Raw genomic sequence first — 17372 nt, 5'->3', positions numbered from 1 at the left:
GTCCCGATGATGGCCGGTTGGGTAGTTACCGTACCATACAGTAGGGAAACAAAGATGATGTAGGGTTAGACAGCACAAAGAGGAGGTTTAACTAATGTATAGAGCAGCGCAAGCGTACCCCATAGCCTAGTAAATGATTAACAGTGAGGGGCCACAGGTACGCTGGTTAATGATTACTATGCCTAGGGTCCTGTGCACAGGGTGTGGAAACTTCCAGGATGGACTGCTGGCCAATTTCACCCCACCCTTTCCAGCAATCTACACAAATAACTAGTGGGAGGAAGAAGCAGGCATTTCATGTCCCTACATATAGGACATGAAATATATACAAATATTTGTGGGATGCTTTTAGTACTCAGGCCAATAATTTATTATTGCTCCCTAATATCCTGGTACAAATGGGCCTGAATTAAAAACCAGTTGTATTAACTTTTTCTTCACAAATGCCCAGAAAATTTGTTTATATTGGGTTTTTTTCATTTTAAGGATGTAACTTCTATCATATTATTAATATTGCCTTTTAAAATAAGTTTGTTATATCATGTTTTTTATGTATCAAATGAAATGAAAATGACACAAAAAAGCTGAGAGAGATAAATTAATTCTGACTAAATGAAACTGGTTTTCTGAAGTTCTGGGCGCCATGTCCTAGATTTAGATTTCAGTGGGAGGACATTTTGCTCTGTGCCTGTACATAAAATATTCTGCTATTAAAAGAGTGGTTTTACCTACTTTGTGGAAATTAGCATCTAAAAGAAGAGAAGGTATTGAGCCAAAAGGAAATGTAAGGTTTAAAACAGGTATATTAGTGATGTTTCCTAAATGCACTATTTGTACAGTAGAGTCCACAGAATGCTATGCTTGATCTAAATCTAGTAAGTACATGGTACCATCAGAGATAACCAGGCATATCAAAGATAAACAGAGAAAGGGTCTACCAATGACAGTGAGGAGGAAGCTTATACCCAAATGATAAAATGCACATGGCTATGCATTATCCTGGAATCTTGACACAAGGCAAGAAAAATATCTCCTGTGAATCTAAACAAATAGTTGAAAAAAATATTAAACATCTGTTATTCTGACAGAAATAAACATGGAACTTTTAACTTCTGCCTTGAAATCATAGAAAGTATAATTTCATACTTTAGACAAAATGAATGTCTTTCTAGTAATGTTGGGTCAGGCAATGAGAATCAAACTTCCTAACAAAGACATGGAAAGAAATATTTTAAAAATCTATTTATTTTTATTTTTTTAAAGATTTTATTTATTTCTCTCCCCTCCCGCCCCCACCCCAGTTGTCTGTTCTCTGTTTCCATTTGCTGCATGTTCTTCTCTTTGTCCTCTTCTGTTGTTGTCAGTGGCATGGGAATCTATGTTTCTTTTTGTTACATTATCTTGCTGCATCAGCTCTCCATGTGTGCGGCGCCATTCCTGGGCAGTCTGCACTTTCTTTCGCACTGAGCGGCTCTCCTTATGGGGCGCACTCCTTGCGCATGAGGCTCCCCTATGCAGGGGATACCCCTGCATGGCAGGGCACTCCTTGCACACGTGTGGAGCTGGCCATGTGGTAGACGGACGCCCTATCCACTGGACCAAGTCCACTTCCCTAAAAATCTATTTGAAGACACCAGAAAGCTTACAAGAAAATACCAATTACTTAGCTATAATTTAGGAAAACATACAAATTCAAAGAATTGAGTGTAGGATGTGGGGCCACTTTTTCTGCTGGAGGCATTTGCAGACTCAGACTCTTGTGGGACAAGATGCTAAAGTGTGAATGCAAGACTCAGCTAAGATGGGATCTATAATATATCCTCCAAGCTTTTTGTGAAAAACTGAATGTCTATACCCTAGGAGTAACATTGCTGAGATAAATTAAATACAATTTAAATATATGGAAGAATATACTAGGTTCATGGAATGGAAAATTCAATTTTGTAAGGAGTCAATTCTTCCCAAATTTGTTTATAGGATGAATGCAATCAAAAATCAAAATCCTAGAAATTTTTATGGAAATTGCCAATTTATATCTAAAATTTATATGGAAATTCAAAATGCCAAGAATAGCCAAGACAAACTTGAAGAAGAACAAAAAATGGAGGAAATGAGGACTTAGACTACTAAGTATTAAGACTTATTATAGAGTAATGGGAATTAAGAAATATATGTAATAATAGACAAATAGAGCAACAGAAAAGACACAGATCCACATATACACATTCAACTGATTTAAGAGAAAGATAATACTCTGGTGAAGTGAGGGAATGTATTTTTTTTTAATGGTGCTATGTCAATTGTGTCAGTGAGGAGAAAAATAATTATATTTTGACTACAATATCACATCATGTGAAATATTCCATTCCAGATTAATTGTAGTTCTACATGCGAAAGATAAAAATGTAAAGTTTACAGAAGAAAATATAGAAGAACATCTTCAATATTCTTGGGAAAGGCAAAGATTTTTTTTTTCAAATTTTAAACAAGTCAATTTTATTGATACATATTAATAAAACATAAATCCACCCAAAGTGTATAATCAGTGGTACTTGGTATAATCACATAGTTGTGCATTCAAGATTTTTAAAAAATAACATAAAAAGTCCTAACAAGAGAGGGAAAATGATAAATAGGGCACCAGTAAATGGACACTTCTCTTCATCAAAAGTCACTTTTATGAGAGTAGAAATGGCAGTACCCAAAGTAGAAGATAATTGATATACATATGTTCAACAATGTGTATATATCCAAAATATATAAAGTGCTTGTGTTAGTCAGCCAAAGGAGCGCTCATGCAAAGTATTAGAACTGTGTTGGCTTTTATAAAGAGTATCTACTTGGGGTAGAAGCTTATAGTTACCAGGCCCTAAAGAGTCCAACTCAAGGTACCATAAGAGGTACTTTCTCACCCAAAGTCTGTTGCCACGTGTTGATGCAAGATGGCAGGTGATGTCTGTAAGGGTTCAGCCTTCCTCTCAAGGCTCCTTGGTCCCAGCTTCTTCTGATCTCAGCTGTGGCTGGCATAAGTTTCATCTCTCTTCCCAGGGTTCATCTTTTCTGGGCTCAGCTGCTCTGCTCTCTTCACAAGACCAGCTGTAATCTTTCATATGAACAGCTTGGCTCTCTCCCCAGGGCTCTAGCATCAAAACTCAATTCTCTGTGTTCTCCTTCTCCACGTATTTTCTTCCCTGTCTTTGATTGAGCATCTATTTATATAGCCCACAGCTGTAGGCTAGCTGTAGGTGGGGACTCAAACCAAATCACCCTAATGATGTGGTCAAATAAAAGCCTTAATCTTGATTTAGTAAAGTAAAAGTGAAACCTCTGAGTCTAATACAATCTAATATACCCAGAGGAGCAGACCAGTTTACAAACACAATCCAATACCTATTTTTGGAATTCATAAACAATACCAAACTGCCACAGGGCTCATAAAAATAAATAATATAAAATCAAACAACCAATAGAAAAAATAGACAAAAGAATTGAACACTTGAATATATAAATACATTTTGGTATATTCATGATCTGAAATGCTATACAGCAGTGAAAATTAATGAACCTTAGGTACATATAATAATATGTAAATTCCATAAACACAGTGTTGAGCTAATGAAGTGTATATTGTATTATTCCATTAATATAAAGTTCAAAGAAAAGATAATCTATGGAGTTTAAAGGTAAAATAATGGTCAAATTTGGGGAGAGGTAGGGAGTATTTCATGAGAAGGGGTGAGAAAATAGCTTCTTAGGGTGTTGTAATATTATAACTATTCAAGTAAAAGTTAGACAAACATGTTAACTTTATGAAAATTCACTGAGTTGTACAATTATGATTTGTCCACTTTTCTGTTTGTAGACTATAAATCAAAACAGTTTACTAATTTAAAATATAAACAAATATATATGGAAGAAATTAAAGAGCATGAAAACAATACAATTTATGTGAAAACGGATTGATATAAATGGAATTAAAGTATGGTAACATTCTTGCACTTTTCAGAAAAAGAAAAGTACCAATTTACCAAACCTTCCTATTGCTAATAAATATATTTTATTTGTATAGTTGATTGAGTTTTGTGTTTAGCATTTGTGGCAGTTAGATATTATTTATGAATTCCAAAAAGAGATATTTGATTATGTTTGTAAACTGGTCTATTTCTCTGGGTGCTATACCCTTTGACTGTGTTAAATTCAAAGACTTTACATTTACTTGATTAAATCAAGATTATGGCTTTAACCATGGCATTAGTGTGTGCAGGGTTGAGACCCCACCCCCTTGTAGGCCATATACGTGACCCTCAGTCAAGAACACAGAAGTAGATACACAGGAGCAGATAAGCTAGCAAAGAGAGAAGGCTCCATAAACAAGGAAGAGGGTCCTGTGGCCCTGGAGAAGAGAGCTGAGACATTTGCCTGAAAGTTTGCAGCTGACCCTGTGAAGAGACCAGAGCAATTGAGCCCAGAAAGAAACAAGCCCTGGGAAGAGAGATGAGTCCTACTTCACCCTACAGCCGAGATTGAAAGAAGCTGGACCTATGGAGCCTTAAGAGGTAAGAGGAAGGCTGAACCCTTGCTGACATCATCCACCATCTTGTGTCAACATGTGGCAACGGACTTTGGGTGAGAAAGTTCCTCTTATGGTACATTGAGTTGGACTCTTTTGGGCCTTGTAACTGTAAGCTTCTACCCTAAATAAATACCCTTAATAAAAACCAACAGATTTCTGGTACTTTGCATCAGCACTCCTTTGGCTGAATAATACAGCATCTATCATATATTTGGCATTAATCCCTTACATAGAGAGAAGATGCTATCAGAATAGTTTAGGTAATGGTGTTTACTGCAGGTAACAAGATAAAATAAAAATATACCTTTGGGTTTTAGGAATAGACTACAACATGCCAACTAAATTGGTCTGAAGGTGATTTTCCTAATCCTGTCCTTTTGTGTATAAATGGACCTTTAACACTTCAGTGGTACTATAGGAATAGAACAGCAGACCTGACCTTAAAGAGTCAACTATCTATTAGGCTGAAAGACAAAAATTAAATCTTAGCCATCAATTTAGCAGCATCTAAGTAGCTGGGTAAGTTTACACTATTGTTTCTTTAATGTACGAATAACCCAGCCTCCTAAACTGAGGAAAAAATCTAGGTAGGGAGTGGATGGGGCTCAAGCAGTTGCTACATGAGAGTCCCAGATTTGGTTCCCAGTGATTCCTAAAAAAAAAAAAAACAAAAGCAAACAACAGAAAAACAAATGAAAAAACCATTCAGGGATGCTGATGTGGCTCAGTGATTACATGTGAGGTCTGGGGTTCAATCTCTGGCCCTGGTACCTAAAAGAAATTTTTTTAAAATAAAAAAGCTGAGGTATGTGTGTGTGGACTTGACTTATGCTGAGGTGGCAGGATAAACTTGTGTTAGCTTCCATCTGTTTCTTTTTCTTTCAGAAACTGGTCACACTGGTAAAGTTGAGACTACACTTTCACTACAATATTCATTTGTTATATTTTGTTCTTATATTAGTATTTCTACTGAAAAAAATCTATTTAAATCAGAAACATAATTCAGGAGGAAAATCAAGTATTACTGGAACAAAGAGGTATAATGGAATTTAGAAACAAATAGACAAGGTTTTCTCTCAGAGTAAATTTCCTCATCTATACAAATGGGGGTAATGATAATAATATATATTTCAAGGTTATTAAGAGAATTATAAAGCTAACTATAATTAGCTTTAAACTCATGCTAAGTTTACCCACACTGAAGGCTGTCTAAAGGGATAAGAGGAAAACTAAAATAAAGTTTTGTTTTAATCATAAGTTCATTTTTATTGCAGTAATTGTTACAAAATATTATTTCAATATTTTGAATGTTAATATACAGAGAATTGTTTCATCTTGGTAGAGATGGTTTAATTAAGGTGTCTTAACTTGTATATATATATTCACAAAATGGCTTTATTTACCCATTAACCATTATCATCTGTATCTGTTGAATCCCATCTATCCCTTTCCATTACATATAAGTCTCCTTTAATATTGTCTAAAATTTCATAATATTTTCAGTCACATTTCAATTTTTAGAAAAGCTTCATTATAGTATTAAAACTTAGTTATAGGAGAACCAGCAAGATGGTGATGGAGTAAGGAGCTCCTAGAGTCAGCTCCTGCTACAGGGCAGTTAGCAAACACCCAAAGCTCTCTGGAGCTAGTTGATGCACCTATTTGAGGGCTCCAGGAGACCAGAAAAGCATCCTGCAACATGCTTGGGGGAGTAGAAGGAGGAGACTGCCCATCTGCAGAGAAGACTCCTAAGTAGAGGCTCCATGCCACAGAGGCCAGTGCCCATCCTCCACCAGAAGCACAAGCCACCTTGGGAGCTGTTCTGCGGTTGAAATCGAAGGCTCTACTTCCCCAAACCGGGGGACGAAGAGATGGTTGGGCACCAATTTCAGCAATGATGAGGAAGTTCATTGGGCTACAGTATGATCCTGAGAACAGCTAAAGTTGGAGCCTGTCCAGGTTAGAAAGAGGCTGGGAACTGCCATCTTAACTCCGTGCCTGGCATGAGGGGAAGCGGGGCGGACTGAAAATCCCAGTGCTGATGGGGACTAGCTTCTTTCCATCCAGATCATATTGCAAGTCTGGCCTAGGCGCCAGTGCCACCTCCAGCAGGGAGGAAGCTGCAGGGACCTGCGCCATCCTCTCGGGAAAATTGCTCGCCAAGCCACGGAGGCTGGTGATCATCCTACTCTGGCATCACAAGCCACCCCAGGAGCTATTCTGTGGCTGAAATTGGAAGCGCCATTTCCCAGAAAAGGGGAGGAGGAGACGGTTGGCTGCCAATTTCCACTACAGATTAGGAGTCTTGGCTGGCTAAGAGATAACCCTGGGGTGAGAAACAGCCCAAGTCAGAAAGAGGCCATGAGCCACCATTCTGACTCCGCCCCGCCTGCGGGGAAGCTGGGCTGACTGAAACTCTCAGTGCCAGCAGGAACCAGTTTCTTTCAGGCAGATCAACCTGCAGCCCTAGCCTAGGCTTCAGCCCCGCCTCTGGCAGGGAGGAGGCTGAGGAGCCCTGCACCAGCCTACATAGATAACTGCAGAAACTTTGGCTGGCATTGACTGAAAATCAGAAGCCTACCAGGGCAACTGCGGTCACCTTGGGCCCACACTGCATATATTGCTGCCCACACCTGCAGCTCCATCCCTGCCCCAGGCAGGGGAGAAAGGGATGTGAAGCTTCATCAGTTTCTCTGGGCAACTACAGTCTAGACCTGGACATGGATTATTCCACATAGCTGTGACTTTGTCCCTACCCCTGGCAAAGGAGAAAGTTAGAAGAAGTGTCATTGGCCCCTGGTGCAATAAGGGCAGCTTGAGCCTCCACAGCTTAGAGTACCACCTACATGCTTGGCTCCTACTGCATAATCAGCAAGGGAGAAATGATAGGAAGCCCTAAACTAGAGAGAAAAACTGCACCCAGAAAAAATACTCTAGTAAGCCAGATGTGAAGACACCAACAAAAAATTACAATTCACACCAAGAAACAGGAAGCTATGGCCCAGTTAAAGGAAAAAGATAAGCCTCCAGATGACATAAAGAAGTTGAGACAACTAATTATAGATGTTCAAACAAATCTCCTTAATAAATTCAATGAGATGGCTAAAGAGATTAAGGATATTAAGAAGACAGTGGATGAGCACAAAGAAGAATTTGAAAGCATACATAGCGTACATAGAAAAATAGATCTTATTGGAATGAAAAGTGCAATCAATGAAATTTTAAAAAGCGTTGGAATCATACAATAGCAGATTTGAGGAGGCAGAAGAAAGGATTGGTGAGCTTGAAGAAATGGTCTCTGAAAGTGAACATACAAAAGAACAGATGAAGAAAAGAATGGAAAAAATTGAACAAGGTCTCAGGGAACTAAATGACAGCAAAAGGCATACAAATATACCTGTCATGGGTGTCCCAAAGGAGAAGAGAAGGGAAAAGGGGCAGAAGGAATATTTAAAGAAATAATGGTAGAAAATTTCCCAACCCTATTGAAGGACATAGATATCCCTGTCCAAGAAGCACAATGTACTCCCATTTGAAAAAATCCAAATAGAACAACTCCAAGACATATACTCATCAGAATGTCAAAGGCCAAAGACAAAGAGAGAATTCTGAGAGCAGTAAGAAAAAAAGCAATGCATAACATATAAGGGATATCCAATAAGATTAAGTGCTGATTTCTCACCAGAAACCATGGAGACAAGATGACAGTGGTCTGATATATTTAAGATACTACAAGAGAAAAACTTTCAGCCAAGAATCTTATATCCAGCAAAACTGTCTTTCAAAAATGAGGACAAATTTAGAATATTCACAGATAAACAGAAATTGAGAGAATTTCTAAGCAAGGGACCAGATTTTCAGGAAATACTAAAGGTGTGCTGGAGCCTGAAAAGAAAAGACAGTAGAGAGAGGCCTGGAAGAGAGTCTAGAAATAAAGATTATATCAATAAAAATAACTTAAAGTGTCAAAAGAGTGGTAAAAATAAAATGACAGATAAAACTCAAATAGGAATAAACTTAACCAATGATGTAAAGCATTTGTATTCAGAAAACTGCAACTCAATGTTAAAATAAATTTAAAAAGCCCTAAATAACTGGAAGAACATTCCATGCTCATGGATTGGAAGACTAAATATCATTAAGATGTCAGTTCTACTCAAATTGATATACAGATTTAATGCGATCCCGATAAAAATTCCACCAGCATTAAAGAAAAAATTGAAAACACAATCATTAAATATCTGGAAGGGTAAGGAGTCCTGAATAGGCAGAAACATCATTAAAAGGAAAAGTGAACCTTCATCTCCAGACTTTAAATCATAATACCTACTTCCACCCTCATGGTACGGGCCTAAGACAGACACAATAGACCAAGGGAACCAAATTTATGGTTCGGAAACAGACCTTCACAGGTATGGCCAAGTGATTTTTGAATAGACTGTCAAACTCACACAGCTTGGGCAGAACAATCCATTTAACAAATGGTGCTGAAAGAATTGGACATCCATAGCTGAAAGAAGGAAAGAGGATCCCTATCCCACACCTTATCCAAAAATTAACTCAAAATGGATCAAAAAAACTAAAAATAAAAGCAAGAACCATAAAACTTCTATAAGAAATTATTGGAAAATATCTTCAAGACCTGGTGGTAGGTGGTGGATTCTTAAAAGAGATAAAAGAAGGACTGAGGGGACTACTGATGTTTAATGTATGTATAAGCTTTAATTAGCTTTACTGTGAAAGTGTGGAAATGTATGGAGTGGATGGTAACACACAGTGAGTAACAGCTAGTTTATAAATGGGGGTTTGACTGAAAATGTTAGTCTAGTTATGAAAATGCCAATTGACAGAATGGTTGAGAATAATCTAGGAACTGGATAGTACAGTAAGCCAAAAGGTGGGTGAGAATTGTGGTTGATGGTATAGATGCACGAGTGTCCTTTGTGAGCTACAACAAATGTATATCACTACTGCAGGGTGTTGGGAATGTGGAGAAGCACGGGAAAAATACAGCTGGAGTGACCTGTGGACTGTGGTTAGTAGTAATAATAAAATATTCTTGCATCTATGCAAAAGATGTACTATGTTGATAGGCAGTATGGAAAAAGTGAGCCAAATGTACACTATGGACATGGCAATAATCAGATATTATTTAATCTGTAGCAAATGACACACCACATTGTGGTGTGTTGATGGAGGGGTGTCGTTTGGGAATTCTGCACATGTTAACAATTGTTTTATAAGTTTACAACTTCTGTCATAAAAAATATATTTAAAAATAATAGGGTGGGTTGGGGGAAAAACACACCAAATGTAAGATAAGAACTATGATGAGTAGTAAGATTTTGACAGTGTTCTTTCATAGTTTGCAATAAACTTCTCATGACAGTACGAGATGTTGGAGGGTTGATGTATGGGACCCTTGTATAATGTTATGCATGTTTGCTTTGTAAGTTCACAACTTTTACTATACACTTAATTGTTTATGTATGTTCATATATAAATGATATAAAGATAATAATCGGATTGGTTAGGGGAAAAACACTTTGTTTAGTAGTAGTATTTTGACAATGTTCTTTGATCATTAGTTAAAAAGGTTTAAAAACAATGCAAGTTATTGGTGGTAGGGTGAGCTGTTATATATGTTTGATGTTATATGTTTGTTTTGTAAATTCACAACTATTATACATTTATTGTTTATGTATGTTTGAGTGATATATTTCAATAAAAAAAGTTAAAAAAAAACTTAGCTACACATTCTTAAAGTTACAATCTCAGAGTTCTCCCTTTGTGCCCTGTGGTTCATTGAGGGGGCAATCTTTTCTCTCACATCTTTCCTTTATTCCTCTTCCCAATCAATGGTTTCTCCAAATAGGAAATTATTGATCCCTCTCTATTGAACATCACTGCTGATCTAGCTTATTATCATAAACTCAACAAGGTGTTAAGCTCATTTGATGAGGGATTTAATAGCAAGTAGTTCCTCTAGCGGTTGGTGGTCCCTTTCTAGGTTAGATTACACCTTTTTGCTGTCTCCAAATGACAGGCATCACACAGAATTTCTCTGATACATGTACTTTTTTACTCCTCCTTTAGTTTGGCAAACCTGCAGACTCCAATCTCATTAACAATTTTGTTTTAATTTCCCAGCTGCTAAAGCAAATACCATACAATGGGTTGGTTTCAACAATGGGAATTTATTGGCTCACAATTTAGGACTAGGAGATGTCCAAAACCGATGAGGTGGCAAGGCAATGTTATCTCCTTGCAAAAGGTGGTGATCTGGGGCTGGCTGTTAAAGATCTTTTGTTCTTCGTTTTTCTCACGTATGGCAATGCACATGGCAGCATCTTCTCCTTTCCCTTCTGGTTTCACTGACTTCAAGCTTCTAAATGTTCCCTATAGCTTCTCTTTCTGTGTCCAATTTCCTTTCCTTATAAGGATGTCAGCTACTGAATTAAGGCTCACCCACATTCAGTTTGGGCACACTTTAATAACATCTGCAAAGTTCCTATTTACAAATGGGTTCACACCCACAGCACCAGGTGTTGGAACCTGAACATGCCTTTTGTGGGTGACATGATTCAATTCCCAATAAATGTGTAGTCAAATTTAGAAGTTCTTAAGGCTTAGAGGTCCAGGGAGCAGTCCTTATCCCGTCCACCTGGCTATACCAGCACTGTCTTCTCCCAGTCCTCTACAAAGGTTTGCAAACTTTTTCTGTAAAAAGTTAAATAGATTTTAGGCTTTGTGGACCATAATAGTTGTCTGTCACAACTACTCAACTCTACCACTGTAGACAAAGCAGCCATAAGCAAATGAGTATGGTTGTGTATAACTGTGTGCAAACCTTGTAAGCAAGTCTTAGGAAACCCTTCCCCCACCAGCATAAGGGAATAAATTCACTGCCCTTCCCTCTCCTATGGGAAAGTAGGAGATAATTTCTCTAGTACAAGAGTACACTCTTCCCTCCTATCACAGTAATGTCCCAGGCCCTCCTTTAAATTTCATGATACTAAAGGCCACCAAAAGAGATCAATAATTCTCATTTCTTTGAAGTGGACCGTCTCAGAGTTGGCCCTGAATTTAATAATTCCTGCACACCTCAGTAAACTTTGGGATAATAAATCTCATCAATATCTCACATTATTCTTTTATATAATTTAAAATTTTAAACACAGACTCATTCAACCTTTTTTTTCTTAAAAACATTTTTTTTCCCCTAATGGTCCCTTAATTGAACTTCCACATGGCTTAGAAGCCAATGCTTTTAAATAAAATCAAGTAAAATACAAGCTCATTGTCTGAATTTCTTCTTTTACCATCTCTTAGAGTCACAGAAATCAGGAGATGCCCTGTAAGCCTTACAATATCTGACTGCCTAGTGTCACTCTCACATGACTGCCTGCAGCCTTTACTAGGGTAGCCATAGGCACAGCAGCTGCTAGTGTCACAGCTGTCCCTGGAATATCATCAGCCTCCCTTAATCTAAAAGACCTTCTAGGCAAAATAATGAAATGAAGACCAGAGTTAAATCAGTGATCATGGTGTTCATTAAAAATGCATCATCACATACTTTAGCAGCGAGGCATTATAATCAGTCAGGACAAGTCTCACCTAAGACTTCCACTGTCACTTAAAAGACCTCAGAAGAGATTCAAGACTAGAAAATATTCAGTGTAACGCAACTGAATTTGATTCCATCTTAATTCAAGAACTGTAAGCATGAGAGAAGTTACCTCAGATTTCTTGATGCCTCAAGGGCTAGAACTCTTACAGGAGTGATTCTTTAAGGCATCCTCATCCTTCCTCAAAAAAGGATGTATTTCTGGTGATCTCTGAAGTTACCATTTATGTAAAAATAACATAAAAACAAAACTCTGATCTATTGTCATTATTAAAGGTGCTATGTGTTTGTTTGGAAACAGACCATTTTGCATTCCAAATTCATGTTATAAACAATGAAAGCTGAAGCCCTTCCCCAGAATGAACACATATGACAATTTTGTGTTAGTATTTTATATATTTTATTGTGTCTGCATCAATATTATGTTGCTCTAAGGGATGACAAACTTGAGGATGGAGACTTTGTTATTTAACAGCACAGCATTCCTGTATGTATGTAACATTAGAGTGATGTTACTGGAATAGAATGACTACATTGGAAGAACCAGTTACAGAGAACATACTAACAAATACAATGGAATGGATTTGTGTGAGGGGTGAGACAGACAAGTAGGATGGAAACGTTTTTTCATTTGCATTTTCTAAATTTTCTACAATAATACTATGTCAGCTGGTTTTTTATTTTTATGAAGTAATTCTTAAATATTATAAAAGCATTTTACAAAAGAGGGAACCGGCTCAGAGAAAAAAGGGCAGTAGTAGAATGGGTATGTGGTCTCTACCATACCTTCTAGAGCATAAATTTGTTATGGCTCCAAAGATGACCACTTAATGAGACTAATGAAAATAAGGAACTCCTTTTGTGACATACCAGACACCCTCAGATAATTATAACTTTCGTTTTGAACCTTGGACCTATATTTAATTTACATGGCTGATACTTTTTCCTTGTACTTCAACCACATAATTTATGTACTCAAAACTGTAAGTAAGGATCTGCTTAAGGGATGGCTTTCCAGAGCATATGCTGTTTTCTAGCTATTCCTTTCTAGCACAGGACTTTTTCCAGGTTTTCTGTGGAGGACGTGTTTCTCTTTGTTTCTGGTTTAGATAGAAACCTTATTTAGAATTTTATTCGGGAGGAACCAAATCACACATAAAAGGCACAAACTGAATAAAGCAGGTGGTTTTTAAATGCTTTATTAACATTGTCTTTAACTGGTATCCTCAGTAAATGAATACAGTCAAGGTAACAGTCTGATTTGAAAAAAGAACAGAATTAAAGCAGTGATCATGGTGTTCATTAATACTGTATCACCACAAACTTAAGCAGCCAGGGATTAGAATCAGCCAGGACAAGATTCACCTAAGATTTGAAAAAATGAAACAAAACCTCTAAATATTCTAAAACAGAGTAGTGTGCCAACTAGAACTGGTTACATTTTCATATCTTTAAAGGACAGTCACCGCAAGCAGAGCAGTACATCACAAGAGCTTTCACTGCTGCTCTCTCTACAGTCTTTAAACTGTGGAGGAGAAATGAAGGCAAAAAGAAGAAATTCCAAAGCAACTGCAGTCAAATTTTATCCAGGAAATCGATGGGGAGTTGCAACAGGACATGCAAAAGGAACACAGCCTCAGGCACAAAAGAAACTTTCAGCAAACTACGATTTTATTAGCACAAAGTGTCCAAAAGAGCTGGGGGAGAGATCCCATCATGGCCGGTCTCCCGAGAAGGCACTCGGGTCAGGGTTGACGAATGGCAACTCCACACATCCGACCTCATGTTGTAGGGGAGAAACCCTTTGCAGTGTGAGTGTGAAGCATTTATCCACCCCCAAGCAGGGGAAGGGAGCACTGCCACTGAGAATTCCTGCCCTTGATAAGTATCTGGGGCTGCCTATTCCTGGTTTCTGGTTTTAAGGTCTGGTCAGACCTTTTCATTTGACCTAACAGCTTCCCCAAATTGTGGAACAGAGAAAGGCTGAAATATTGTCAAACAACAGAAAGAGTGTGGGGGGAGAGGTGTGGAGTGGGAGATGTCCACTGAGCATGCACTGAGCAGCAATTGAAGATAGGATGGCAAAATATGAAAAGGTGACGAAGAAAAATAGGGTATATCATAGTGGCAGTGCTTCAAAGCCTGGGTATTGAAGCCTATAATTACATTCACATTTTCTTTACCTATAAGAAATTTGTACACATTTAATAAATTGTTACTTCTATGCTGATAACCCGGTCCATTATTTGTAGCCTTAACAGAAAACTGTATGGTGCTGTTTTGTCTGCCATCCTGTTACTTAAAAATTTTACAACTTATGTTAAAGAATCAAAAAAGAGTGGTTTGTATACATAGTCACAGTTTAACAGAAGGTAGTTAAATTGAATTTCTGAATTAGGAATGAAGAAAAGTGTTAACTGGCTTTCCTTTCAAAAAGAGAAAAGCACAACAATATAGATTTGAAAGATAGCTTTTTAACTACAAGAATGTACTGTAAAGATACCAATATTTTTAGACTAAAGGTAACAGACTGATTTTTTAAGAAATTATCTATTTTTGTTCATTAAAGTACATTTCACAGCCAATATGATGTGTCTGGCACTAATTCCAAACATATCCAACAATTCACTTGGTTTCCCACTTCGAGGCACTCCTGATACTGCCAACTGATGAACAAAGATATCAGGCTCCCCGGAGACAGCTGCACATACAGCTTCCCCAATGCCACCTTCTCGGTAGTGATCCTCAACTGTGATAACCCGGCCACCGGTGGCTTTCGCATTGGAAATGATAGTAGCAGCATCCAGGGGTTTAATGGTAAAAGGGTCAATGACACGGACAGAAATACCTTGTTTGGAAAGATCAGCAGCAGCTGCTAAGGCTTCATGCAGAGTAACTCCAGCTCCAATAACTGTGACCTCATCATCAACACTGTGGCGAACAACCTTGGCCTGGCCAATCTCAAATTTTTCTTGTGGTGGATAAATAACTGGAGTTTCCGGTCGGCTTGTCCGAATGAAACACATTCCCTTAGTATTGGCAGCCAGATAAACAGCATGCTCTGTTGAAAGTGCATCACTTGGATAGAAAACAGTACAATTGGGGATGCTTCGGAACATGGCTAGATCCTCAAGGGCCATCTGGGAGGGTCCATCTTCACCAACGGCTACCCCGCAATGAGAACCAATAAGGTTGATGTTGGTTTGAGAAATGGCTCCCATTCGGATCTGATCAAACGCGCGGGTCAAAAAGGCAGCGAAGGTACTAGCAAAAGCAATGGTACGACCATGAGTGGCACATCCCAGTGCCACATTTACCATGTTTTGCTCAGCAATAAAACATTCAATGAACCGCTCAGGGTGTTCTTTCTTGAATATCTCAGAAAAGGTAGAGTTCTTTGTATCACCATCCAGGGCAATAACTCTTTCATTTGCATGGCCCAGTTTAGCCAGAGCCAAACCATATGCTTTTCGGGTAGCTATCTTCTCACCCAATTTGTAAGCAGGCGGAGAGGTCATTTTTATATTTGTGATGCTGACTTTTGGCGAGTCTCCAATAGGGGGTTTCGGTATGAGATTCCTGTTAGTCTGTACCTGGCTCTTAATTAATTTGATAATTGCATCAGCTCTTTCTTGTGGCAATGGCTTTCCGTGCCAATTTTCCGCATCCTCAATGTTTGGAACACCACGACCCTTGAAGGTCTTGGCAACTATAGCAGTGGGCTTGTTCTTCACTAAAGTTGCTTGCCAGAACGCTTGGCACAAGGCCTCTACATTATGGCCATCCACCATGTAAGTATTCCACCCAAAGGCTTCACAGCGCTTCTGATAGATATCTGTGCAGTGTTCAACAGGTGCAGCACCACTTTGTCCCAAGCGGTTCACATCAAAGATAGCCACAATATTGTCCAAATTGTAGTAGGAAGCAAAAGCCAAAGCCTCCCAGACAGAACCTTCTGAGGATTCGCCATCTCCCATAAGGCAGTAGACCCGGTAGCTGGCTTTGTCGAAGTACTTGCCAGTATAAGCCATTCCACAAGCAGCACCTAGTCCTTGCCCAAGAGATCCTGTGGCCACATCAACAAACGACAACCTGGGGGTAGGATGCCCTTCCAAGCCACAGTCAATTTTCCTCAAGCTCAGCAAGTCAGATTCGCTGATGTCGCCCGCCTCTGCCCAAGCGCCGTAAAGGATTGGGGCAGCATGGCCCTTTGAGAGAACGAATCGGTCGTTGTCCGGGTGTTCTGGGTCCGTCTGTTTGTACCTCATCGTATGGAAAAACAGAACAGACATGATCTCGGCTGCGCTGCAGCACGACATGGGGTAACCCGAGTTGGAGGCACACGTGGCCCTGATAGAATGGATCCGCAGGCGGTTGGCCAGGTCCCGCAGTACCTGAACGGTCGAGGGATCCGGCTTGGAGTCGTCAGCCATAGCGGTACTCACGCCTGTACTCGCAGCTTAAATGTCCACTTAGCAGTTCCAATGCGTGAACCCGCCTTTTTGAGGAAATAAGTTCAGAAACGGGCCGGGGGTGGGGCGGGAGATGGCGGCAGAGAGGGCGGCAGCAAGGAGCTCGTACGACGCCTGCCGCTTGAAGTTTGGAGCGGGTCCCCAGCGCAGCTCCCGGCCTCCTCCGCGCGACGCCCCGCCTCCCCTCGTGCAGCTCCCGGCCTCCTCCGCGCGCCACTCCCTCCTCCCCCGCGCCGCTCCCTCCTCCCCCGCGCTGCTCCCTCCTCCCCCGCGCCGCTCCCCCTTCCCCTCGCGCAGCTCCTGGCTTCCCCCGCCGCTCCCCTTCCCCCGCGCGCCGCTCCCCCCCTCCCCCTCCCCGCGGGCTCTCCCCTCTCCCCTCCCCTCGCCGCACGCCATCCAATTGATTTTTACTATTTACTTTTTCATTTGCTGGGCCAATATTTGGATAAAATTTAAGTAACGAAGGAAAAGAATTCGATTTATTTATATTTCACCTCATGCTATAAATTCAAAAGGGACATTTTTATATCCTAGTATGACATAGGAAGCTATTTGTGAAGTGTGCTTTTCTTTTTGTACATAAAAAGATATGTCGATATCACAGACATATTCATCTATGCCAGACCCCTAATAGAAAGGACCCGAAGTCACTTTCAATCAAACCAAAACAGCAACATCATCGCAAGAGAAATTCTCAAAG

General features: G+C 39.5%; 1 protein-coding gene across 1 annotated transcript; it reads right to left on the bottom strand.

The window, feature by feature from the left end:
• Positions 1–13383: 13383 nt before the first annotated feature.
• TKTL2 (transketolase like 2) lies at positions 13384–16812 on the bottom strand. Its single transcript, XM_004450815.4, has one exon. It carries the CDS (start codon positions 16631–16633, stop codon positions 14747–14749), a length of 1887 nt encoding a protein of 628 aa, XP_004450872.3. The 5' UTR covers positions 16634–16812; the 3' UTR covers positions 13384–14746.
• Positions 16813–17372: the final 560 nt, after the last annotated feature.

Source organism: Dasypus novemcinctus, chromosome 1, assembly GCF_030445035.2.
Source record: "Dasypus novemcinctus isolate mDasNov1 chromosome 1, mDasNov1.1.hap2, whole genome shotgun sequence".
NCBI classification, from domain to species: Eukaryota; Metazoa; Chordata; class Mammalia; order Cingulata; family Dasypodidae; genus Dasypus; species Dasypus novemcinctus.
This window is presented reverse-complemented; position numbering and strand designations above follow the sequence as displayed.